The 27,328-nt window shown below is 44.4% G+C and overlaps 2 protein-coding genes across 8 annotated transcripts in view; one reads left to right on the plus strand and one right to left on the minus strand.

Annotated features, from left to right (window-relative positions):
* Positions 1 to 2,393, plus strand: part of CAB39L (calcium binding protein 39 like) — a 106,151-nt gene extending 103,758 nt beyond the window's left edge. For all 5 annotated transcript variants that reach the window (XM_074960650.1, XM_074960641.1, XM_074960621.1 and 2 more), the window contains one exon: positions 306 to 2,393. In XM_074960650.1, coding sequence (XP_074816751.1) covers positions 306 to 485 — 180 coding nt within the window. In that variant the 3' untranslated portion in view covers positions 486 to 2,393. The remainder of the gene's footprint in view (positions 1 to 305) is intronic.
* CDADC1 (cytidine and dCMP deaminase domain containing 1) overlaps positions 1 to 27,328 on the minus strand; it is a 45,142-nt gene that overhangs the window by 3,208 nt on the left and 14,606 nt on the right. The window contains exons 5-9 of one of the 3 annotated variants that reach the window (XM_074960589.1): positions 27,117 to 27,166; positions 25,337 to 25,503; positions 24,622 to 24,811; positions 23,355 to 23,406; positions 15,122 to 15,225 (exon numbers count right to left, since the gene is read on the minus strand). In XM_074960589.1, coding sequence (XP_074816690.1) covers positions 15,122 to 15,225; positions 23,355 to 23,406; positions 24,622 to 24,811; positions 25,337 to 25,503; positions 27,117 to 27,166 — 563 coding nt within the window. Of the gene's footprint in view, positions 1 to 15,121; positions 15,226 to 16,163; positions 20,131 to 23,354; positions 23,407 to 24,621; positions 24,812 to 25,336; positions 25,504 to 27,116; positions 27,167 to 27,328 lie in introns of those variants that run through there. The other 2 variants (XM_074960598.1, XM_074960608.1) reach the window with 2 other exon arrangements.

Below are 27,328 nucleotides of genomic sequence, written 5' to 3' on the forward strand. Positions count from 1 at the left end.
CCAGCTGTCATACTTTAGACTAAAAGATCTTAGGGGCTACTATAAAGTATGCTGGGCCTGAGGTCAGTGTAGAACTGGTCACAGGGACAGGTAGCTGCAACCAACAAATATGCAGTCCCTTCCCTCTCCCCTCTCACTGGGTACTGCACTCAGTGGATACAGGGTAGGCACCAGAGAATCTGGCCTCCAGCATTCAGTTGACTCAACAGAGAATGATGTAGGGCAGTGTCATGATTCTGATTGTTCATCCCTCTCTTTCTGTCTCTGTCTGTCTGTGTGTGTGTGTGGTTTTGTTTGCATGTTAGGTATTTGTGGCCAGTCCAAACAAAACGCAGCCTATCGTGGAGATTCTATTGAAAAACCAACCCAAGCTAATTGAGTTTCTGAGCAATTTCCAGAAAGAGAGGACGGATGATGAACAGTTCACCGATGAGAAGAACTACTTGATTAAACAGATCCGAGACTTGAAAAAGCCAACGCCATGAAGAGCTCCCCTAATTTCCCATTGTAGGCATTAAATCATATTTGTTCAGTTCCTCCCATGTGTCATTTAACAACACAATAGCGCTTGAGAAGTGCCTGTTTTAGTTTGATTCTTTGTTCACATAGATGTCAAGAGTATAAAGGTCTTACATGAAAACTAAAAAAAAAAAAAAGTCTAGAATAATATATTCTAATCAAGTCTGTGATTATTTATGTCAGTTTAGACACCCTCTGTATTAGAAGCTGGTAAGGCAGATTTTCATCTGTGCGCTCCAGAAGAATGAACCTCTTTGCTCTTGCTTTTATCAGCAAACTTGAGCTCTCCGTAAATGCACAAAGTAGGAGGTCTGAAGATTGTAACTATCTTTTTCTTTGCACTTGTAGTTGTGAATTTATTTTAGTTCTGCATGCACATGAGGACTGTGAAAGAGGGTGTTGGGCAATTGACTTATCTGCACTGATGTAGTGGATTTGTTAGCTAAAGCAGTGAGAGATAGATTTGAAAAAATAAGGTTCACATTTTCACTTTATTTTTATGTTCACTCATTCCTTCAGTCTTTTTGATTTCACTCAAGCTCAGAGCTTTCCCACAGTTTGGCCAACTGAACCTAGGAACTAGGCTAATACTTCGGCTGGGGCAGCCAGTGCCCACTGCCTTCCATCCCTCCGTATCTGATCTAACCCTACAATGCAGTCTAGGCTGCCCCCAAGCCCCCGTCTTGTAATAAGACTGATCAGGAGAAGTCCTAGCTCCACTGGGAATTAGAACATGCACTTTAAATGGGAGCCAGGTAATACATCAGGGCTAAGGGCAGAGGTGCATCGCTAAGGACCTGCTCCTGCTCCCATTGAAATAAGTGGAAATTTGATCATTGACTTAATGGAAACAGAATTGGGCCGTATTCAGCACTTCCTATTCTGGGCACAGTCCTGAAGCATGCATCTCCCATTGGCTTCAGCGTCAGTGGGGGGCACTCAGCACTTCACAGGAGTGAACCCTAAGCTGAGACCTAAGGGAAGCCCAGGTAGAGTATCAGTGATACAAGCCTGAAGTACCAATACCTGTGCCATGGTTGGGAACCCTCTGATGTGGATTCTGTAGTGGTTCAGTTTCTGCTCCTTCATACTTGCCTGTGCTGGGAACATCATGCCCAAAACATTCAAACCTGGGGACCTAAATCAGACTCTGAATTTCTTATTTAGGCATCTAAATAAAAATGGCCTAACTCTGAGCAGCTGAGCAACCCCGGTTCCCATGGAGTCAATGGAAGCTGCAGAGGCTCAGCCCCGCTGAAAATCAAGCCACTTCTTTAGAAGCTTGAACATGGTTCTAGGAGTGTCACTTTGGGCTCACAGGGTTGCCCTATGTGGTTAGCATGTTCCCTTTGATTTGTTCTGACGTGAATTCAGTTTCTTTGCTAGAGGCTGAACATTGTGGAAGGGGAAATCATTGCACTGTGATGTTTAAGATAAATAAAGCCTTGGGTCCAAAAAGAGTTGCCTAGATATTCTTGCCATTTTTTCTTCTTCTTCTTCAAGGAAATAGGCACTGTGATCCTGGGTATTTTGTTTGGTGGAGGAGTTTGAGAGTGGGGAGGGAATATCTTGAAGTATTTCTTCTATTAGCTTTAAATCTGGGTTTTTCTGTTTGTTGAATGAAACATTACGTTCTCCAGCTATAATTGCATAGCAAACACTTCAGTGAAAGGATAGAAATCAGGTGAGATTTTTGTCCATAAAACTGTTGTATATTAAGGTGATTGATAATTTAATTTGTATGCTTTAGAAAAGGGGGGAAACCAAACAAATAGGTCATCAACACATGGTTTACTTTTAAGATGTCGGGCATAGACAAAAATGTATATCTTAGTTGCTTGAAATTTTAAAATTATATTTACAAGTTATTAAAGGCATGGTTACTAATCTATGCTTTTTAATCACTGTTTATTTCCTTCCCACACTTCCCCCCCCCCCACCTTCTCAAAAAATGCTTTCACTTAGAATCTTTTCATTGCTAAATTCTCTCTCTCTCTCTCTCTCTCTCCCCTCCACCAGCCACAACTGCCACAGATGGAGGAGGACAGATGATCACTTTCTTCAGAGCCAATGTGCTTTGCAAACATCACATTTGCAGCCTTCATTGGCATGGGGCCTGACAGTCCCAGGCTGCAATCCAATTTGGCCTTCCTGCGACCTTCAGTGCCATGCCACATGGCTGGCACTGACACGCTCTGTGCTACACACACTGCATCTCTAGAGTAGGGAGGGGGCTTTTTGTGTGGAAAAGCTTCAGAGCTATTTGCTAAATGGTCTGATCCTCTGAGATGTGAAGAGTCTCCTGCAAGGTGCTGAAACTAATGGGAGTTGGGGCATTCAGTGTCTCAGGACCTCCTAGGAGGGGCCCATTTCAGGGACTGCATGAACACATTGGACCTCAGCCCCTAGAGTTACGTGATAACATCAGAATCTCAGCTTTCATCTACAAAAAATGTTCTAGCTTTCATGTTTGTGAAGCGAGCCAGGTGTAACCGATTCAGTGATGCCTGCCTCAGGCTGCAGGCAGCCTGAATCAGTAGCTCTGAAATGTGTGAACGGCCTCCTCCATCTTAGTGGGTTGTTAACTCTGAAACCCACTGCTTTGAGAGGCCCCAGCAGAGGACTCTATGTGGGCAGATGGTCTAGCTATTCTCCCCCATTGTGGCTCCAGTAGGGGAAGAGGAGCCCATACAGAGAGTCCCATGCCCACAGCGGGGTAAGTGGAGCTGAGTCATCAGTCCTCCTGAACAAACCCCAGCCTGCCCACAGTGATCCAAAGAGTGGAGTGGCCCCAGTCTGCCCCAGAAAGTCACTCCAGAAGCCAGCGCTGGGCCACTACCACCACAAGCAGAAGTGGGACCACAGCGTGGGGATGGGATAGGAGCTAAGGGGGCCCATGAACTGGTGTGCCAAGAATTCCAGATTCTTTACGTGGCCCTGTACAGAGCCATACCCATCCACCTCCTTCCAGTTTATTGCACATAGGGCTGGCTCAGTGTTTTCAGTCTAGTATGAAGTTATTTCCAGCATACTGAGGGCAATTCAAAATCTTTCCCAAACTAAACTTGTTTAACATTTGTAAAAGGGGAAAGCACTAGAAATGGTGATTAAATTAAGGTTGAGGAGCCCATTAGGCTCCATAATAATATTTCACAGCAGGCTGGGGGACACATTTCTAATTAGTTGAAAGATGAGGTCGTCTCTAATTCATCTTGGAGTAAAGATAGACTTTTCAATTTCCTTTTGTGTTTCAATCAGGGCTCCTGTTTTGTCTCAGAACCAGCTCCTGACAGGAATACCACAATTTCTCCCAGGGACTAAAATTAATATCAGTGGGAACTGTGTGATTCCAAGACCATGATTTATCAAGGAGAAAGGTGAAAAAGAACACTTGTAGGCAGGAGGAAAAAATAAACCAGAGAGAGGCTTGAGCTGCAGAATCCAGATTCCAAACCCCACCCAAAGGTCAAGGGATGTTTGGATCTGGAGATTTGGTTTGTGGCAACTTGCAGAATTCTGTTAGATCTGTACATAGAAACCTACTCTGATACAGAAGAGTGCCCAGAATATGCAAACCAACCCATTTAACTGAGTTTTTAGACAGTTTATTAAAATAGGAGGAATTTGACTAAAACAGTCATCACAGTCCTTCCTCTGTAATGAAAAATGATAAGCTATCCATCCTCAATCCATTTCAACAGATGAGGAAAGAGTTGTCTGATGGGGAACTTGGGCCTTCACTCGTTATGGAATTTGGCACTCTGTTTCCATCTGAGTGTTACAGTAAATAGTTCATTTTAGTTGTTTTTGCCCTACACCCATCTAGTATATTTGGAAAGCACTCATCTCTATAGCATCTAGATGCCTCATACAGTAATTAAAACTAACTATATGAGAGAGAGACTGGCACCATGATTCCACATGCTTTAAGTAATTTCAACAGTAAGCCACAAGTCTTCACTACCCATCAGAATGACATTCGTCTAGGGTGACATCCTGGCTCCATTGAAGTAAATGGCAAAACTCATATAGAATTAGTGGGGCCAGGATTTCACCTCTAATCTATTGTTGATGGCACTTACATGATAGATGAATATTTATTACTGAACATTTATATTACAGTAGCACCTAGTGACACCAGTTGAGCTCCAGGCTACATACTCTGTACAAACACATGATGACAGACCTTCCCCCATGGGCTCACAAGATGGACAAAGCAGGAGAGGACACTGGTAGAGAGAGGTGAAGTGACTTGTTCACAGTCACACAGCAGACCAGTAGAACCCAGGATCTAGAACCCAGAGCGCCTGATTTGCAGTCAAGGGCCCTGTCTGTACTGCCTCCAAAATATTCAGGCTGGCAATTGAACCCAAGCCAAACTGTGTGGAAGGCTGCTGTGCGCACCACTGACTTAGCCACTCTGCCTTGGAGTCAATGATGAGAAGCTAGTAGGGGTGTATTTTCAGAGAGCTGATGACTTAGCCCTGGTCTACACTGGGGGGGAGGGGGATCGATCTAAGTTACGCAACTTCAGCTACGTGAATAAAGTAGCTGAAGTCGACATACTTAGATCGACTTACCGTGGTGTCTTCACCGCGGTGAGTCGACTGCTGCCGCTCCCCCGTCGACTCCGACTGCGCTCCTCGCGGCGCTGGAGTACAGGAGTCGACGGGAGAGCGCTTGGGAGTCGATTTATCGCATCTAGACTAGACACGATAAATCGATCCCCGCTGGATCGATCGCTGCCCGCCGATCCGGCGGGTAGTGAAGACAGACCCTTAAGCTTGTGTATCTGTTTTTTATATACAAGGTTGATGTGCCCTGGGGAATGTTACTGGCCCATTACTTGTCATACACCTCTGAATACACTTCAGTGAGTCAGGATTTCAAATCTCTGCCTTCCTTTTGGAGTTGAAAGGGGGTGTGGGTGAGTCACCCCAGACTAATCCTTCCCACTTCTCAAATCATGTAGGGAGGAATGGTTCAGCACGGACTTAAAGGATAGCGTGCTGGCTCCTGAATCTCCGGTATCCTGAACTCTGCTTTGTGAAGAACAAGGCAGTCTCCATCAGCACAGCGGCTCTGAAGCTGCTTCTATTCGAGTCAGTGAGGGCTTTGCAACCGAGGTCACTGGGAGCGTGACCAGACCTCTAGTGCCCAGATGTGGTTACAGTAGAACCTCAGATTCCAGACACCAGAGTTATGAACTGACCAGCCAACCATACGCCTCATTTGGAACCAGAAGTATGTGAATAGGCAGCAGCAGAGACAAAATAAAGCAAATACAGCACAGTCCTGTGTTTAATGTAAACTACTAAAAAATAAAGGGAGAGCAGCATTTTTCTTCTGCACAGTGAAGTTTCAAAGCTGTATTAAGTCTATGTTCAGCTGTAAACTTTTGAAAGAACAACCATAGCGTTTCGGTACTATCATTTCAGAGTTACGAACAACCTGCGTTCCTGAGGTGTTCTTGACTCTCAGGTTCTACTGTAGTTCTGAAGCGCTGTCCCAGGGACAGCATGTGTCTGTGATCCCATATATATAGGTAAGGGATGAAATTTTCTAAGTAGCAAATGTGAGATCAACTTAAGAAAGGGAGACATGTCAAATATTTTCATGTGAACAGGCTACAGTGCACAAAATGACAAGACACATCCTGCATATTCTAAGGATTTCTCCTTTAGATTCATCCATGATCGGGAAAGCTGGGCACTTTCCTGTCTCCCTTTCTCACATTACCACAGCTCCCCTTGAAAGCAATGAATGGCATGCGCCTGCACCTTCAGGAAGAATGCGGTCTACACTTTCTCTGTGGAAATGTCTACAAAGCATCGGGGAATGAGCCTCTTAGCCCAGGTCCCCAGACTCACGCTAGCAGGGATCATAGTGCGCTCTAAACAGTTGTGTAGACAGTGCTTTTACGGTATGCCTTGGAGCTTGGGCTGTCAGTCCTAGGGAGCAGGGTTGGTGTGTGGCCCCAGGCTGGGAGCCTTGCTCCCAGATGTTGTGTAGACATATGCTATATTACCCACAAGGCAATGTGTTACTAAACATTCAGGAGTCATTGTCAGGAGTCTGTCATGCTCATCATTATGCTACACAGCTCCCAGGGAAATAACTTGCCCAAGATCACACAGATTTCCTGACTAGCAGTCCTGTGCCTTAACTGCATCCCCCTCCTTCCTGCTGGGCTTCTTCCAGGGATGCGAATGGGAAGAATTTCCTGTGGTCATGAGTCAGGATTGATTTAAACAAAGCAGAACCAAACAACCAAGAGTAGAACTGGAGCAGTCTCAGCAGCCAAGAGAGTAGACAGCAAAGACATACCAGTCCATCTCCTCCAGGGGACCATGCTGCCACTTATTTTAATCACACCGAGATGACACTTCAGTGGACACTTGCACATTTAATACATAAATAACTGGCCAGTGCCAAGCCCTTGAATCCTAAGGTGGTGGGCACTATAGAAACCCTTCAGCTAGATATTCTCCAATGTGTAGCATTGTCTGTTCAGTGCCACAGTCATGGACTTTATGCAATCTCTGCTTTGTGTAATTAAAAAAACTCATTCTGGTGAGGAAAGAGGCTAATCAATTAATGAATATGCTCTTCCTTTTAGGAAAGAAGACAGATCGGCACAGTTGCATGCTGGAGACTGTGACATTTACATGGAACTGACCTTTACACCATTTATGACGAAGGCCTGTTCTTTCCAAACTAGGCAGGACCTTATCTATGTTCATATAGTTCTGACAACTATAACAGTGTCCTTGAACTCACTTTGAGAACAGCTGCCTTGAGAAGGCTTTGAACTTGCTTAAAAAAATAATTATCAGACCCTAGCACTTTGAAGTTTTTCAAAGCTTTGGGCAAACAGGAACTAATTGGTGCCAGTCTTTTACCATGAGACACGCTTAACTGCATTACTGCATGCACCTGGTTGCCATATGCAAATATCCAGTGGACCAACACACACCAGCCATTTGCTGGTGCACATGGCAGGAGGGCGAACTGGCCACATATACACATAAGCATATGCCAGCCAGTGTGCATGGCAAAGGCAAAATGCTGTGTGTATGTTCTCGCACCTCCTTCACAAAGATAGGTAAAGTTGTGGAATCAACTGTCTTCCCATTTTAAAGTTGAGCACAGGGAAACTTACAGAGAGAAGATGGGTGATTTGCCTAAGGCCACTGTCAGAGCTAGAATTAGAATAGGACTGCGTGTAGCAGAGCCTTGGGGTGACCCCACTGATGCACACTGAATGCATCCGATGAAGTGAGCTGTAGCTCACGAAAGCTTATGCTCAAATAAATTTGTTAGTCTCTAAGGTGCCACAAGTCCTCCTGTTCTTTTTGTCTCACACAGTTGAAATAATAAGAGGTTTGTGGGTCGGGCACAGTAATGCAACGTTGCACAGGGAGAGCCAAGAACAAGAAAAATCCCTGCTGAGAAAGGGACCAGTACAAATCCTGGCACATTCATTAAAGGCAAAAATGAAAGCAACAGAGCTTTTTCTAGGCATAATGTAAACAATTAATCAGGTAAGCAGCCTAGGAGTAGCTCAGAGCTACTGGAGTGACCCGACCAGCCTGTCTGAGACTCAGGACTCCACATTATAATGACCCTTCTCTCTCATCCTGCTGTACGTTCCCATGGGCTCGCGCATTGCCACAAGGGTCTATGTTGCCCATTTGGCTATGGGTTGTGGTGCCAAGTACAGGCTGCACAAACACGCATGGGCAAGGGTGTCTGCCTATCGCTCTTGACAGCATGTTGAAAATCAACGCAGCATTGAAGCCGGCGACTTAGCCGTGGTGCCTGATGAGCTTCTTTAAAGCCTCAGGCCTGGCCTACAGTTCAGCTCAGTTCAGGGAGGAGGTGGTGGCTGAGTCCTGAGTCACCAACTGGGGGATTTTTTCTCTGCGACTTTGCTGGGATTGTGCTGGCTGGAAAAGGAACCGCTGCAGCACTGTGATTACACTCCTCAGTGAGCCAAAGGGAGGGTTTGTCTAGCCCCCGGCAGCTGCGCTCCAACCACTCGGGCCCAGAGCAGGGTCACTAGGTCTGGCCAAACGCCACACACAGAGCCACAGCAATGCCAAGTTTTAACTCCAAGCCCTTAGTGTCTCCCCTTCTTTTTCTGTGCCTCTCCCTCCCGCACCTGAGGAACTGGCTGCTTCTCTGACAAGAGCCAGCACCACACCTGTCTACTCTGCCAAAGCTATAGGCAGTGCTCCCTTCTGTAGGCCAGCCCGCCCCATCCCAAAGCACCTAGTGACCCAACTGGCCACGCCCTGTCCCAAGAGGCAGGAGCGAGCTAAGCCACTGAGGTGGAAGGAGGTGTAGTCAACCGGCATAAAGTTTTCATTTGTTAGGCAGCGACATTTGACAGTCTGCAGCCAGCCTGGCTTCACCAGCCCCTGCCCCTTCAGTGCCGATGGAAGAGTTTTCAATACTCAGCCCAGAGTAGCGGGCCACACCCTGCCAGCAAAACGAGACGTTAGGCTCCTGACTGAGCTGGCTGGAAAAAAGTGGCACATGGTTCATAAACACACTGTAGACAAATGAGCCCCCCCGCCCTCCCCCCCGGCTTTTAAAATTAAAATGGCAAATGTACAGTCCTGATATCTGAGGCCAAAAAGAAAGGCAGTGAGTCCTCTTTCTGTTGTTCTCATTAGGGAAGGTTGGGGGGGGGGGGGCTGTCACATGTCTCAGGGCACCTTTAAACTTCAGCAAGAAAAGCGGGGCATAATTCCTTCCACCCTTTAAAAAAATTCCTTTCAAGTTAGTCACCCAGCTCCGCTGACAATTCACCAAATTCAGTTCAGAAATTGTTAGTTAAGCATCATAATTAAGGCTACGATTTCGTCATGGGTATTTTTAGTAAAAGTCATGGACAGGTCACAGGCAATAAACAAAAATTCACGGCCCCGTGACCTGTCCATGACTTGTACTATATACTCCTGACTAAATGATGGGGGCTCTGCTGGGTTCTGGGGGGTGCAGCTGCTGCTCTTGCGGGGGGGGGGCAGGGACTCTGGGGCACCTGCTGGTGGGTGGGGGAGGGCTCCTGGATGCCCACTGGTGCTCAGGATGTGGAGGGGTGGCCCAGGGCTGCCGCTGCTGGAAAGGGGCAGCCTGGGCCCCCGCCGCTGCTGCTAGGACCGGGGTGGGACCACCGCCGCTGCTGCTGGGACCGGGGGGGGGTGGTGGTGGTGGTGGTGGTAGGACCACCGCTGCTGCTGCAGGGGGAGGAGGGGCCTGGGACTGCTGCCACTGCTGCTGGCGGGTGTGGGTCTGCTGCCTGCCACTGCTGCTGGGGGGGGGCGGGGGTACAGCCCCAGGACCACTGTTGTTGCTGCTGGGGGTGAAGGGAGGGCTGCCTGGGACTGCTGCTGCCGCTGCTGGGAGGCTGCAGGGGGTGACCTGGGACCGCCACTCCTGCAGCTGGCAGGTGGGGGTGGTGCGGCTGGCCCCGGGCCACCCTAGCTGCTCCGGTGGTCCTGGAGTCCGTCACACCTGCTGGCTGCAGAAGTCATGGAGGCCCTGGAAAGTCATGACATCCGTGGCGTCCAAGACCTCTGTGACAGCCTCACTGGGTTAATCATAATCCATGGTTTTTAGACGATTCTGTCGGCTTCAGGGGTAACTGCTGGAAAATGCGGCCTTTTCAGTAGCAAGGGCTTTGTAGTAGAACCACACGCCAGCAAAGGTGAGCCCGACAATGCATCAGCTGTAAAAGGGGCCAGGGCAGGAAGGCCAGGGTTTGCCCAAGTTAAATGGATTTTAAGAGGGGCAGAGTAAAGCAAACACAATTTTATACTAAAAAGTAACTCGCACTCAGAAGCCTGCCACTCAGCACCCAGACACAACGCTGGCTGTGTGTTGGGATTCAAGCGGTGCCTGGCCCCCTACGTTACATTCAGGCTAGGGTCATTCATTACCCTCCACGTTTATTAGGTTTGTGCTGGCTCAACTGTTCTGCCATTTATCAGCCAACGCCTCGGCCTTCGCAGTCTGCCGCAGGGGAACTGTCTGACTCGCTGCCATATTACGAGAGTCCTGCTGCTGCAATACAGACCCTGGCCGGGTGTGCACAGAAACCGCACAGGGGAACCCACAGCCACAGGGGTTGGGGAAAATGCTTCACCAGACTGGCCAGCGAGTGAGTGAAGTTTAGCAACCAGCAACTTCATGAGCTGGTAACACTGCCCTCTAGTGGCTTTGCGAAATATCAGCCTGCAGCTTTGCATTGCGCCTTTTGGTGAGTCGGCTCAGTGCATCCTTTTGTGCCTCCTATGACATGAAGGCGTCAGTTCACAGTAAAGATCCCTAAAGTTGATTAACCAGCCATGTAGCTAGTACAGCAATAAGCATCTCTCTCTGCCCCCTTGTACAGCATCAAATCTGTGCATTTACATACCTAATAATTCTGCAGCCCCCTGGATGATACGCTGACTGCCTGCAACCTAAACCAAGCCACTACTGGGCAAGCTAGGGTCAGACTTTTGCACTTCAGTCACGTGGCTACTTGCTTGTGGGCCTCTCAGTCGGGCCTGACTCAGGCATAGCGCCTCCTGTGTTATTATTGCTGTCTACATCTGTATTAAAGCAGCAGGGATCTAGTTCCCCATCACATGGCAGCGAGTCAGACAAGATTACCGGAAGATTTTAGGCTTTTGCCAACTTGAGGCTAGTCCTGTACAAAAAAAAAGAAAAAAAGAAAAAAAAATCACACTTGCAACCCCGTTATCAAACTGCGGCATTTTACTTTTCAGGACTGTCTTCCTTAGTACACCTAGGTTTTGTGCTTCCCAACTACTACCACCACCCCCTCCCCCCCCCCCCCCCCCGATTAAACCCGAAGACAGTTAAACAATTTTCGGTGAACAGAATTTGTTGACAAGCTGGCTGTTAAGGCCACCATCTGGAATGCATGATACACGCACATCTGGAATTAAGCAGGTTTGGGGAAACAGAGGAATCCCAAGAAGCTCAGTTAAGTCTGTCAGCCAATAGAGCAAAGTATGTGCAGCCAAGTAAGTTCTACCCCAGCTATGTGGTTATGTGACTACACAGACATCACGAAAGGAGTAGAGCCGTATTTTCAATAGGCCAAAAAACATCATCCAGGTTATTAACCTCTTATAATTTCAGGGAGTCGCTCTCTCTCTTTTTGGAACTCAACATCCATTCCAGTGTTATAAGAACCAGAATCTCCCTGACATGGGTTAAAAACAATCTGTTTCGGGGACAAGATGGTGTGTCTTAAGGCAGTCTTCTGTTTATGTGTTCTGTCAGTGAGGTGTGTCCTCAGTTATATGCATCATAGGACTGGAAGGAACCGCGAAAGGTCTTCTAGGCCAGTCCCCCTCACTCAAGGCAGGACTAAGCATTATCTAGACTACCCCTGACAGGTGTTTGATCTTAAAAATCCCCAATGATGGAGATTCCACAACCTCCCTAGGCAATTTATTCCAGTGCATAACCACCCTGACAGGAAGTTTTTTTCCAAATGTCCAACCTAAACAGCTCTTGCTGCAATTTAAGCCCATTGCTTCTTGTCCTATCTTCAGAAGCTAAAGAGAACGATTTTTCTCCCTCCTCCTTGTAATAACCTGTTATGTACTTGAACACTATTGTCATGTCCCCTCTCAGTCTTCTCTTCTCCAGACTAAACAAACCTAATCTTTTCAATCTTCCCTCATAGGTCAGGTTTTCTAGACCGTTAATCATTTTTGTTGCTCTTCTCTGGACTTTCTCCAATTTGTCCACATTTTTCCTGAAATGTGGCACCTAGAACTGGATACAAAACACCAGCTGAGGCCTAATCAGTGCGGAGTAGAGTGGAAAAATTACTTCATGCGTCTTACCTACAACACTCCTGCTAATACACCCCAAAATCATGTTTGCTTTTTTTGCAACAGTGTTACGCTCTTGACTCATATTTAGCTTGTGATCCACTATGACCCCCAAATCCCTTTTCACAATACTCCTTCCTAGGCAGTCATTTCCCATTTTCTATGTGTGCAACTGATTGACTGTGAACCACTGATAACTACTCTCTGGGAATGGTTTCCCAATCAGTTATGCACCCATCTTATTGTAGCTCCATCTAGGTTGCATTTCCCTACTTTGTTTATGAGAAGGTCATGTAACACAGTATCAAAAGCCTTACTCAAGTCAAGATATACCACATCTACAGCTTCTCCCCCATCCACAAAGCTTGTTACCTTGTCAAAGAAAGCTATCAGGTTGGTTTGACATAATTTGTTCTTGACAAATCCATGCTGATAGTTACTTATCTCCTTATTATCTTCTACATGTTTGAAAATTGATTGCTTAATTATTTGCTAAATTTTCTTTGCAGGTACTGAAGTTAAGCTGACTCATCTGTAATTCCCTGGGTTGTCCTTATTTCCCTTTTTATAGATGGGCAATATATTTGCCCTTCTCCAGTCTTCTGGAAGCTCACTCATCATTCATGACTTTTCAAGGATAATCGCTAAAGGCTCAGATATCTCCTCAGTCAGCTTCTTCAGTATTCTAGGATGCATTACATCAGGTCCTGGTCACTTGAAGACATCTAACTTGTCTAAGTAATTTTTAACTTGTTCTTTTCCCATTTTAGCCTCTGATCCTACCTCATTTTCACTGGCATTCATTAAGATAGCTGTTCAGTTGCTACTAAACTTTTTGGTGAAAACTGAAACAAAAACATCATTTAGCACTTCTGCCATTTCCAAATTTTCGGTTATTGTACCCCCCCCCCCACATTGAGTAACAGGCCTACCCTGTCCTTGATCTTCCTCTTGCTTCTAATATATTTGTAGAATGCTTTCTTGTTACCCTTTAATGTTGATAGCTGGTTTAATCCTGGCCTTGTGCCTTGGCCTTTCTAATTTTGTCCCTACATACTCGTGTTATTTGTTTATATTCATCCTTAGTAATTTGACCAAGTTTCCACTTTTTGTAGGACTCTTTTTCGAGTTTCAGATCATTGAAGATCTCCTGGTTAAGCCAGGATGGTCTCTTGCCATAATTCCTATCTTTCCTACACAGGGAGATAGTTTGCTCTTGTGCCATTAATAGTGACTCTGAAAAACTGTCAACTCGTTTGAACTATTTTCCCCCTTAGACTTGCTTCCCAAGAGCTCTTACCTACCAACTCCCTGAGTTTGCTAAAGTCTGCCTTCTTAAAATCAATTTTCTTTGTTGTGCTGTTTTACCTCCTACCATTCCTTAGAATCATGAACTCTTCCATTTCATGATCACTTTCACCCAAGCTGCCTTCCACTTTCAAGTCTCAACCAGTGTCCCCTAGTTGTCAAAATCAAATCTAGAACAACCTCTCCCCCGTGGCTTTTTCCACCTTCTGAAATAAAAAATTGTCTCCAATATATTCCCAGAATTTTTTGGACAATGTGTGCTGCTGTATTATTTTCCCAACAGATGTCTGGGTAGTTGCAGTGCCCCATCACCACTAAGTCCTGTGCTTCGGATGATTTTGTTAGTTGTTTATAAAAGCCTCATCCACTTCTTCATCTTCCTGGTTAGGTTCTTGCATATAGAAGAGTTCATATCCCATAAGCCATCTCAATACCCACAGAAGCCAGTACTGCCAAGTCCCCACTGTTCTGAAAGAATCTAGACTGCCATTGGCTGCCTCCTGCGTGGTACACAATTAGGGTTGCCAACTTTCTAATTGCACAAAATCAAACATCCTGGCCCTGCTCCTGCCCACCAGTGACTCCATCACCCCTCCCTCCATCACTCACACTGCCCCACCCTCATTCACTTTCATCGGGCTGGAGCTTGGGAGGGAATGAGGGCACTGGCTGATGGTGAGAGCTCTGGGGTGGGGCAAGAAATGAGGCATTTAGGCTGCAGGAGGGGGATCTGGGCTGTGTGCAGGACGGGGTGCGGACTCTGGAAGGGAGTTAGGGTGTGGGAGGGGATTCCGACCTGGGGCAGGGGGTTCGGGCTCTGAGTGGCGCTTAATTCATGCAGCTCCCGGAAGCGGCCAACATGGCTGGCTCCTAGCTCTGCACACTACCCTCCCTGGCAGGCACCACCCCCCCCCACAGCTCCCATTGGCTACAGTTCCGAGCCAATGGGAGCTGCGGAGCCGGCGCTTGGGGCAGGGGCAGCATGAGGAGCCCCCTGGCCCCTATGCCTAGGAGCCAGAGAGGGGACATGCTACCACAGTTCCCAGCCAACGGGAGCCTGCCTTAGCTCTGCTGCACCCCTGACTGGACTTTTAGCAGCCCGGTCAGCGGTGCTGTCCAGAACCGCCAGGGTCCCTTTTTCAACCAGGCATTTTGGTAAAAAAAAATGGATGCCTGGCAACCCTATGCACAACAGCAGCTGAAGAGATGCAGCAGGACTCTTGCTTGAAGGAAAAGAGGGCAGCTGCTTCCTGGGTGCACCACCTTTACCCCTTCCTTCCAAACCACAGGGAAGGGATTTCTGTGGAATTCTGGGGCACAGGGAGGGAACAGATTGCAGAGCCTGTGCTCCCCCCACATTTGTATCCCTCTGTAAGATCTCACACATTTGGTTTTCCTCAGCTTATATGCGAAAAGGGCAGAATACAGACCTCCTCGGTGACCAGATTCTTTTCGCACACCTGTGCGTCTCCACTGATTTCACTGCTTTTAGACTCTTGAGTTACACCCAGGTAAGTAAGAGCAGCAACAGAACCTGTATTTTAAAAAAAGTTAGTGTAAACAAGACTCCGACTCTAAGTCACATTTACACCACTCTGGTATTTACACGTACCTTGAGGCCTCTTTATGTTGCCAAAATGGTGCAAATGAACCTTAGTGTGAGAATCAATCAAGTGAGCTGTTGCTCACGAAAGCTTATGCTCAAATAAATTGGTTAGTCTCTAAGGTGCCACAAGTCCTCCTTTTCTTTTTGCGAATACGGACTAACACGGCTGCTACTCTGAAACCTTTTACCAACAGTCTCCCTGACTATATCAATATGTTCATTTAAAAATAAAATTCTCAAACTCTGAAAGAAGATTTAACTTTGAAAGATATAAGTCTAGGGTATTTGTCTCTTGGTTTGTTCTTTCTGGCTTTTGTTATACAAGTGTATTTTTTAAAATTAAAATTTCATTAGACTGGGATTAAATCACACTTTTGCAATCAAGCCAGTGCTGCTTCTATTATTTTGCTCTTCCTCATCACAGCTGTGGACTTCACATGCTGAACGAGGGAGATCACCCGACTTTGTCAGGAAGGAGGGAACAGATGCAGAACAGAGGAAAGAATTTTGAGCTCTCTGGTGTGATGTCTAGAATGAAATGGAGAATTTTAACATCTCGGGAGGTGGAAGCATCAGTGTATAAAATATGCACATGCACGCGCGCACACACACACACACACACACACACACACACACACGTGCGCAGAGCCGAACCACTAAGTTGTGCCAGCATCCAAATGTCATTATGATGCGATAAATGCCTCACTCAAACCCAAAATGGCCATAGAACCAGGTTTTGTGGATGAATATGTCACTAAATGTAGCTTTATATTTAGCAAATAAAGAAGTGCATGTATTTCAAAGCATTAATACTGTTCTTAATAAGCCAAAGCCACCTTAAAACACTTCAATCCTTATCTTTAGAGTAATTTATTAGCAAAAAAACATGTATTGCTATAAGACAGACACCAAGAATGATAATTTCTGTAATTCTCATCACATCATAGAGACAAGTTACTGATATTTAACATTTTCAATATATTTGTTCTCACATGAACTGAAAGGACCAAACAAACCCCACAAATGTAGAAGTTTCACACTTTAATATAAAATGTAAAACACTTTTTAATTTAAAGAGCGGATGTGCTAAAGTTATATCTTTACATAGGACGACAGAAAATTCTTTGCATACATGCTCAAGTAAATGCTGTAGGAAACATCACAGTGTTCCTTGCATCTTTCAATAGATAAAGCACACAGCAGCATCTAAATGGGCCATGATTTGAGAGGCAAAGTGAGTTGGGGACATACTGTAGCTAAAAGCCAAGGTAAGGGTCCAGTCCTATGTGCAGAACTTTAATGGAGTTACATGTGCAAGACCAGACTCTTCAAAATGTTGAGCGCTTCAGAAGGTGAGTCTGAGCTGTAGCAATAATCGGATAGAACATTGTAGAAATTCCGACCACCCACACACTGTGTTGAAAGCAATTATAAAATGTCACCATCAACCTTTTCGCAACAAAATCTGTACAAATAATCCAGAATAATTCCCCTTTTTAAAAGCAATTTTTACAAAAATAAAGGTTTAAAATTTAAAAGAACTGATGAAGTATAAACCTCCACCATGATTCAGACAAGTCTTCGTTTGAAGTTTTATTTTAAAAGAACTGTCAAAGAATGCATCTTTTGATGCGTTTTCTCTTTGCCTATATTGTGATAACCATCAGACCCTTGTTCCTTACAGTTTATAACAGCCGCTTCAATGGTAGACACAAAATCTATTTACTTACAAAAATATATGAGTCATCCCATGAACATACTAGTTTATTATTGTAGGGTTACTAACAAATCCTCAGCTACTTGTGAAGTCTGTATAAAACCTGAAGGAACATCAGACCATTAGCTACAGAAAAAAAATGTAAAGAATTACATGAAGTTTGCAAATAGATTAGGGAAAAGGGTAGTTCAAATTTCTTTGTTTACTGTACTAACCTGGACAGTGTCCCTTTAATACAAAGGAATACTTCAGATTAATTTAAACATGTCAAAAGGGTAAAGAATGTCCCAAGACTAATTTAAAATGGACTACCCATGGTTTAAAAGAGAATCTGTTTTCACGGGAATACTGGCCTGCTACTGCTCTCAGAATATTTTAGTACAACATTGTATGCCGAAAAGACGGGTTAAGAGTTTGGGTCAAATTTTGCTGTCCTAATTTAGCTCCAATGCTGCAACTGGATCTGTGCAGGCCCCCTGAAGCCACAGGGGCTAGATGCAGGCACAGAGATCCATCTGTGCAGATCCAGGCACAAGAGCAAGGCCTCTGGTTTATCCTAGTGCATGGAAGTGCACACCGGGAGCGGCACAGTGACAGACAAGTTATTTCAGGTCATGGACTCCCTTCTGCATAACTGTCGCACTCGCTCGTTAGCATGGTTTCAAAGTTCTCGTTAAGACCTAGATTCTGCTACCATTATTTACCATGAAGTTGGCTTCAATGGGATCACTCGCCAAGAGTCTGGCGAGGAAGCTGTAAACATCTGAACCCTGAAATGCACTAACACTTGCAGCAGCACACGGACATTACTCAACACACAGACGTTAGGGGCAGAATGTTCTCCACCCAAAACACACTGACGTCATCTGGCATCAGACAGCTTCCAGAGTATTTTTTTTTTAAAAGAAATTTAAACAGGCTGAAGGGAAACAGCAGCTCCTGCTATTCCACTGAGGGCTAGACTGTGACTCAAACTACATATCCATGTAAGGGAAGAAAAGCTCCCCTAAAGGCTCTGCACCAGCTCCCCAGACCATAGGTCCCCGGCATTTAGGAGTAAGCAGGCACCGCAAGCCCATAAGGAATCACAGCAACATGTGGCACCTCGGGATTCACAGGCAGCAACTCCGAGCATCTAGAATCAGATCCTAGAGACTTTAACCGTCAGCCATGAAGATTAAGACTTGGGACCCTCTGCCAAACCATGTAACAATGACCCAAAGCCTCTCAATAAAAGATGTGTTACATGACAGACGTCTGCTAAACCACCTACTGTCTGGTCAGCCCTGTCTACCAGCACGCTAACTTTTTAGAAAGACCAAGAATTTATGAGACTCTATATACGGCTGCCACTGTAGGCAAAATGATAGCTGAAGGTCCTGTGTATTTTACAGTTCACCAGGGAAGCTGGAAACCAGGAACGGAAAAGAGCAGATACAGACAGTATTGAAATCACTGGCGCGCATTGCTTTGCTTTGCAGTTTCGCTGCTATTTGAAAGCATACCAAGGTTTTTATCAGGCATAATGTGTGTAGTTATAGTGGAGATTGTAGTGCTACTGCTGGACGAGAAAACTGTCTCTTAACAAAGACATATGTTTCCAGTATTGCACTTGTTCTAAAAGCCTTGGCTGCCCCCAGGGTCTCGTCATGATCAGCAGAGAGAGACTTGAGTTTGCATTTCCAGCCTGGGAACCTGCCCTCCTGCTGGGTTTGCAGGGAAATGACGAGCCACTACTTAGTGAACTGCGGTTACATTTTGGTGGAAGCTACTTGTATACCCTGCTAGCAATAGGAGGGAGAGGTTTTAGGAGTTTACGCTTGGGAGCTTGTCGGGGGGGGTGAAGGGAGAGGGATTCCTGGGACATCTGGACCAACTGTCAGTCAAGTCATGTTCAAAACCAGCAAATGTAGCTTAGATGGGGGGTGGGGTTAACCTCTGACCAAAAAATTGAGGATGCCCTTGTATTCTGACAGAGTGCAAACACCTATCACTTGGTAACTGTACACAGTGCCACCTCAGAGCCATTAGTGAGATGAGTTTGTAAGTTCAGTCTGGTTTCTAATACACTTTCCATTCTCCAGTTTTAATCATCAATATAGTATTGGTCTCTAGGAGAAATCATTCCTGTCTAACAAGGGACAGACGGAAATCTGGTAATTTAGCCAGTGAGTTTCCTATAGGACAATGACTGTTCTAAGATATTGTTAATGACATCTTAAAAAATTCTTCCTGTGTGGCCTAAGAGCCAAGCATCCCGATGTGTTATACACAAGGTACAGAGTGTCACATATGAGATCAACTAGCTCCAGTTTTTAAACAGTGACAAACTGATCTCCGTACAGGAGTATTCAACTGAAGTCCATTTTTAAAAGCACCCATAACAAAAAAAAAGTCAACGCTGCCACAGAATAGCAACTCCTGCTGCTATTGTAGAGAGAAGTTTATCAAAAACACTTTAAGGTTTATCTGGGAGTCATTTATCTAATGAGGACATTCAATGACTTTATAGCCCTTATACCAAAGGATAGAAAATCAAAATGAAACCTACTTTAGTGCAACAGAATTACAGTTTCTGTCTACAAACCCTGTCTGCTGTGGTATTTCCACAAGCAGAACATGTGGACAATCAGTTTCTGAAAAGCTGTGTTCCGATTGCCTGAAGAACGGCAATCCATTCCTGCAAGCCAAGTGGATGTCATTTTGGTATTTTCCCCCAAAATTCTTCTGTCCTATGAGCAATGAGCTAGTTTCCAGTCCACTGATCTGAATTTTTATTAACAACGACCAGCCAGCAAAGCAATCTTAGTGGTGGCCAACAAATTCGTTTGTATATGATAATAAGCAGCATTTTTCTAGAAATTCTTTTCATAAACATCTAAATTAAAACTGCTATAAAACATTTAAGACACCATAAATAAACTTATTCTAAAAATCTCTTCTCAAGCAATTAATAAATAAACCCCATCCTTATTTGTTAGCACAAACATAAAAGTGCTATGGAGAATCTGCAAAGATCTCGCTTGTTTTGTGCTTAGTTACTCAATGGTTTCCAAGGCAGAGCTTCTTGCTCTGGTGCTGCTGTTCATTTAGTGATTTTGTTTTCTGTACGCCATCTAAAACACAAGATGTTATAAGAGAATGTTAAATATACATTAAACACTCAAATGTATCATGTGACCATATCAGTGCTGTTGTAGCCATGCTGGTCCCAGTATCTCAGAGAGACGAGATGGTGAAGTGGGGCCAATAACAGGTATTAGTTCACCCCCTTGTCTCTGGGGACAGTTAAGCAGACTCAAACCCTAAGAGATACCTATATAAAGTATCAGGCAACTGAGAATTACACAGCTATTAGTCCACTGAAAGAATGCTGGTGACATGCCAGCACATGCTGTTTGTACAGTAACTCCTCACTTAAAGTTGTCCTGGTTAACGTCGTTTCATTGTTACGTTGTGATCAGTTAGGGAACATGCTCGTTGAAAGTTGCTCAATGCTCCCTTTATAATGTCATTTGGAAGCCGCCTGCTTTGTCTACTGCTTGCAGGAAGAGCAGCCCGGTGGAGCTAGCTGGTGGGGGCTTGGAACCAGGGTGGACTGGCAATCCCCTATCAGCTCCCCTAAGTTTCCTGTGCAGCAGCCGCCCAGCAGGCTATCGACTGCCGGCAGTTTAGCTGTCCCTCCCCCCACTGCCATGTGCTGCTCCTACCCTCTGCCTCGGAGCTACTCCCTGAGCCTCCTGCTTGCTCGGAGGTGGGGGAGAAGATGGGGGCTAATGTCAGGGTGTCCCTCTCTCCCCTGCTCCTGCACCCTGCTTACCCCATCTGCATAGAGCAGGGGGCACATACGACAGGGCTCAGAACGGAGGGAGCTTCCCGGCAGCAGCAGCAGTCTCAGCTTGCTAATTGACTTGACTTAAGGTAGTGTACTTAAGAGTGGGGTCAGCGTACCTAAAGTGGAAACTCACACACACACGGTGTATGTCTCTGTCTGCCATGGTGTCTCCCGTCCCTCCATTCATGCTGCCTTATAGCGTGTGAGGCTACATTAACGAGTTAACCCTTGATGGCTCAGCTAATTGCTAGTTCATCGTTTAGCAGTAAGGCATTCCCTGGGAAATATCCCATCCTCTGACTTCACCACCTCAACCAAGCTTCACAATCATCATTGCTGTGTATAGTATTAAATTGTTTGTTTAAAACTTATAGTGTGTGTGTGTGTGGGGGGGGTCTTTTGTCTGGCCAAAAAAAAAAATTTCCCTGGAACCTAACCCCTCCTATTTACATTAATTCTTATGGGGAAATTGGATTCGCTTAACATTGTTTCGCTTAAAGTTGCATTTTTCAGGAACATAACACCACCTTTAAGCGAGGAGTTACTGTATAGTCATTAGCACCCAGTGATGGGAGTTGAGAGCTCTAAATCAAAGTCTATCCTTTTTTATTTGCTGTAACACATGGGTCTGAGTCCGGATCCAGGGCCTACCCAGGTCTTCCTCTTTTATATGTCCTCCAACTTTCCCAGGGAAGGCACAGCTCAATCCCCTTGCCACATTCCCAGCTGCGAATACTTGTTCGGAGATTACAGGGAGTTTAAAACTACAATCAATTAATTAAAATATTTTTTCTACTTTAGGACAGACAGCGTTGTGTGTGCACACAGCACGTTAGGATTCTCATACCTTGGGCTGAAAACAGAGGCAGCGCATTCAGTTTCAGCAAGGATAAGGGAGCACCTTTCCCAGATGGAGGAGCATACTCCACTTAAGCACAGCCATTGTGAGGTAAGTATACTGAGTGGCCCAGAATGGAGACGGTTAAAAACTCAAGGGCACCACATTAAAGGAATGAACATTTGGAAAATGACCTGTTGACAACAGCGATCAAGCCCTGGGACCTTATGCACCTCTCCTCAGCTAGGGTTGAAAATAGTTTAGTTATTAGTATTCTGCAGTGATTAGTGAACACCCACATAATATCTGATGAAATACCCTCAGAATTCCTGACCAAACAACCAAAGGAGAGAGTGCCCTGAGAATTGATCCCAAATGTCACACGGACCTCACTGCATGCTGAAGTTTAGCCAGTGCTCTGTGGCCTCTCACAGACCAGAAACAATCAGCGAAACTCCTAGCTGTGTATTTAGTATGCTGACTCAGTACTTTGAGTCAAGGTGTTCCCAGTTACCCACCGGAACAATTACTACAGATACAGCAGGCAACTGACTGTTGGACTGATTGTTATAAGATATATAGTGTTGTACTGAATTCAGTCTCAAATTGTGCTAAATGCTCATCCTCAGTATGGCACATTTTGGTCCATGATGGGGGGTTTTAGGCCAAGACAGATCCCAGTTTGTTAGAGAAATGTGTAAATTATTGTTTTTTTAAAATGCCAAGTGTACTTCCTCCTACAAAGGGCGGTGTGAGGAGATGTTTATAGAAAGTAGTCTGGAGTACGACGGGTAATGTGAGGCCCTCCACGACGAGGTGCAGGGTCAAATTGAAGGAAGGAATATTTTAAAGTGTCATCTAGTTCCATGATAGCAGCGTGGTTCCCACAATGACAACAGTAATTGGGTGGAATAAGGTATCTAGCATGCCTTCTGCATTGGGTGTTACAAATATTTTGGCTCTGTTTACACCATTTCCAAACCTGATTCAGAGGCATTCCAAGGCCTAACAGCTGATGCTAGTTTGTTGCAGTGGATCATTTCCCCTAGTGCAGAAAGGGCTTAGCATGACACTGTGACTTAATTCCTGTCTTCGGAAAGTGGCTGCTCGCTTGGCAGATACACTTGCTTGGGGTTGAAGCAGTGGGAAACAGCTCATATTCAGTGATCTGGGGACCAAATGCCATTAAATGAAATGAAAATGAGAGCTGCTGGAGAAAAAGTGACAAAGTATTGGTGTATTTTTTTATTTATAAAACGTGGACAGTGGTTTGCATTTTTGAAAGCATTAAGTGACTTCAGAGCCCACACCTCATTGAAAGTCACTGGCACTTGTGCTCCAAGTCACTTGAAGGCTTCTCAAAAACCCTTCCAATAGGATGGATTCCTCAGTGCTACAACTAGGATACTATGGATAACTTACGTACCTGTATAAAGCACTACTGGATATTTATGTGGTGTGGGGGGTGCCAGGTTTGGTATTTTTTTTAATGAATACTGAAGTTTTATACTCACCACTAGTATCTAGTTGAAAGTTTAAATAAGCATGTTGTCTCTGTCAGAATTTGAAAAGTGAGCTATAACCTTGCAAGAATTCAGGGTTTGTTTTCAAAGTCTGTTGTATTTATTGCATGTAATTACTTACAACCTGTAACTACAAATACTTACTTTCTCTGGCTGTGGGCTCATGAACACCAGTGTGGGATGGGCTTAATTGCCACTGTGAAAAAGAAAAAAAGTTTCATTTATTCTAGAGGACAAAAACAAACAATGGGGAGGAAGAGGACGTTTGGGACATCACTTCATTTTAAGGGTGTGAGCTCCTCTGACACTATAAAACTACTACTAAGGTTTGCTTTCTTTTCACAGATCACCTTTTGAAGGAAAAAACTATTGCTCTGTTAAAGCTGTGTGGCCACAACTTCCACTTGTGAGGCGGAATTGCCTGCTGGAATGGAAGAGTTGCACCAACATCCATGATCTTGAACACCTACAAGGCTCAGTGCCTCAGAACAGGCCCCTAGATCCATCTTCCACCCTATGCACAGTGACTTCTTCAAGAGCTACGTTCTTGAATGGGCCCTTCCAGTGGATACCTCCAACCCCACCCCAGTAATAGAAGGGGAGAGTTTGGAGGAGGTCACTTCATACAAAAATACCAACTGAGTTAGCAAATCTTATTTAAGGGAAAACTTTGTCGGGAGATACCCTCAGCTCTGTGTTTGGCCTGCCCCTTTTCACTTTGCAGAGTATATGCCATATACTGTCCCTTTAGACAGGCTTTCAAAGGATCAGGGGAGCATGCCACAGAGCCCTTCTCTTTCTTCTGTACATCTACTCCATGTGCACATGCCCTGGCCTCCCCACATGGTAGCAGAGGGGACAACTGCACTCGTAACGAAATACTGAAGATTAGAATCTTGAGCAGAGTGTGTCATATATGATATTTTCCTCAGCTCCCAGCCTGTTACAGAAAACCCAGATTTTGTGGGGAGGGTTGAAGAAGGGACCTTATATAGTTAGGAAGGTCCCATTTTAATCTCCCAGACACACCTAAAAGCATTTACATTGCAAACTGATCTTCCAAGCTACCGAAGGCAGGAGAGGATTCTGTCTGAGCTTGTGGAATCTGGTCAAGTGGCAAGAGGGTTTTTAAAAGTGGGCTATTAACTGCAAAATGCTCCAATTGCAAAAACTGTAGCGGAAGCTTTGTCTACACTAGCACTTTTCCCATCATGGGTCTCACACTAGCACAGCAATGTAGATCAGTGTAGACAGAGTGCAGGAATTTTTCCTACCATCTCTTTGAACCTTGCTCCAAGCAGGATTAGGCAACATGATGGTAGAACTTCTACATCCCACTTCCACAGCTCTCCTACCATTGCAGTACACTTAAAAGATTTTTTAAAAAAATTCTGTAAGTTCTATCACTTACTGTAAATTTGCTTACGCCTTCAAGTTCACGAAACTTCATGTAGGATATGTCTGCTTTCTTCTTTCCAACATCTCCATCTCCTGCATAGATTTGCTTGATGCCAGCACCTTTGATTAAAGGCACACATTCATCACAAGGACATTTTGTCACAAAAATCATGCTTCTTTCTTCTGGTCTTATTTCTTGACACCTACAAGTTGTCAGAAAAAGATTCTGAAATTAAAAACCTCGACAATGGTGGTAATTTAGGCTCATGTGAGTGAGCAAAGAAATTATGTTAATCATATTATAATCTGCTCTTTGGAGCAGGATTGTTATTCCTACTAAAGCACATGGGAACAAGGGGACACATTTGGTTAGAATTTGCTATCTGAATGACACACACCCCATTGTTAAAGACTCAGTATTTGCCATTCTGCAGTGTTTCATTTCAGGACAATAATGTGGTTATTACAGGTACCAGAGATGGTGACTTGAGTTTTATTGCTACCCATCACACACACAAGAATGAATAATGTAAGTCAAGTCATTCACAGTTTTCAAGAATTCACAGTACCTACTTTAACTGTGAATGTTCAAATTTTACATCACGTTTAAATGAGTAGTTTGATTGTACATAGCACCTTTCATAATCATGTCATGCTCTGCATCTATCAGTTGTTCATTTCTGAACTGCCTTTTTCTTTTCTGATATTAAAATAAGAGATTCATATACCTGAATGTCAAGGCGTTCTGCTCAGCATGTATGATGTATCTGAACTTTCTGATTTCTCTGTCTTTTTGTTTATCATCCATGTGTGGAAAATCAGCATATTCAGATCCAACAGGAAAGGCATTATAACCACAGCCTACAAAATACATGGCTCCTGTTCCATCACAGCTCTGCAAAAGTGAACCATCAAGCTTGATTTAATAGTCAGTCTATTTAAACACCTGCAGGGCGCTGCCCAATATACCTATATTTAATTCAGTGTTCAAGTTCTGAGTTGTAGAAACTATGAATTAAAGCTGGGCTTCCACTAGCAGTATATTGTGTGTGGGCGATGGTGGGGGTTCTATATATATTTATTTTGTTGGTGTTATAATGTGACCATCCAGTGCCATCTCTCTCCCTCCATCCATGGCACTGGACGGTCATATTATAACACGAACAAAATAAATAATGTAAGTTGTTTTCATTGGCTACTTCTCCTTGTAAGCAGTACTGATAGGGGCAACAAAAAGTATGAATGACTAAGTCATTAAGCCACATTGCAATGTGTGAGAGTAGGAAAGAGCAGCTACAAGGTGAGCTCGAGATGCAAAAGCCTGTATTTTGCCATTGCATGGAGATCTATCAGATGGCAGACAAGTTGATATAGTAAAGAAGTTAGTGGCTGAAGTTAGAAAAGTTTGTGGTACAACTGTAAGTATCTGATGACCAGAATGAAATAATCCAAACCGAGTGCTAGACAATACATCATAGAATAATCTTGTACTTGCAGGAGGACTCACTACCTCTCTTAATAGAGTAAGAATAATCAAAAATGGAAAAGACCTATGAAATGAACTCTAGCATAAAGAAGTTTATGCCTGGGCATGAAAAGAAAAGGAGAGTAATAACACTTTACATTTATCTTTCTAGTGCCATGTGAGGAACCAAGGCATAAAATCTGAGGCTAAAGTTCTGTGGCTCAAATTCAGGTTCCAGTCCTTATTTTGCTCAGCAGATTAATTAATTAATCACTAAAATAGATGTGGTTCTCAAAAAGTACTGCTCCCCTAAAGAGCAGCTAGAACCAAGAAAGCAAGTTGAAGCAGGAGAAATAGCAGAGAGACAGGTCTACGATTAGTTAAGATCCTTGTCCTTTTCCACAGAAGTAAAATAACCTGTCATTCTGCTACATCCAGCACTGCATCCAGTTGTTGCATCACAACAGTATAGTTCAGCACATGAATGCATTTTGTTTAGGTTTACCATTTATAAGTCAATGCTGCACATTAGGATATGCCTTGTTTTAGCATTTTTCTATTCCCTCAAAGCCCACTCTGAGCCAAAGAAGGTATGGTCACCAAACATTTGCTGCAAAATGTTCAATCAACTACAGTTACATCAAACAAGGATTTGTCAGGTAAACTGCTGCCCTTTGACTTCTCTAGGGGCGAAGAACTGAATAGTGACACTGTTGAACAGCACATGTTGCTGGATTAGTAGGACTGGCAAAGTTTTGTAGCTAGGACACCTGGAATGACCGTAATTCTGTTACTATGGAGTCTAACAGATGAGAAGCTAGGCACAAACATTGTGGTATTTACCAACTCAATCATACTAATCCATCTTGACAGCCTAATTATCAACCAAAAGTTAATTTAGGGTTACCGAGAATAAAAAATGCAATTTTTAATAACATAATGCACAAACACCTTTCTTTTACAAAGTAATATAGCCAATGTTGAGCAAAATTAAAGTGTACAAACTGCAGGGCGAGACAAAGTGACAATTTTTCCATACTCACAGATTTTCCTTCTGCCCAAATAACAGCTCCAACACCCGTTTTGTGATCCTCTAAAATATAGAATGTATAAGTAGTAATAAGTAATAGGCACTTTTGTAGAAAACTTCCATTTGGAAATCTGAAAGCTTTACCTAACAATTAAGGAATGACACCTCATGGCACATGTGAGAGGTATTAGCTCCACTTTGCTGATAGGGAAAATGAGGCACAGA

This window comes from Natator depressus, chromosome 1 (genome assembly GCF_965152275.1).
Source record: "Natator depressus isolate rNatDep1 chromosome 1, rNatDep2.hap1, whole genome shotgun sequence".
Taxonomy (NCBI): domain Eukaryota; kingdom Metazoa; phylum Chordata; order Testudines; family Cheloniidae; genus Natator; species Natator depressus.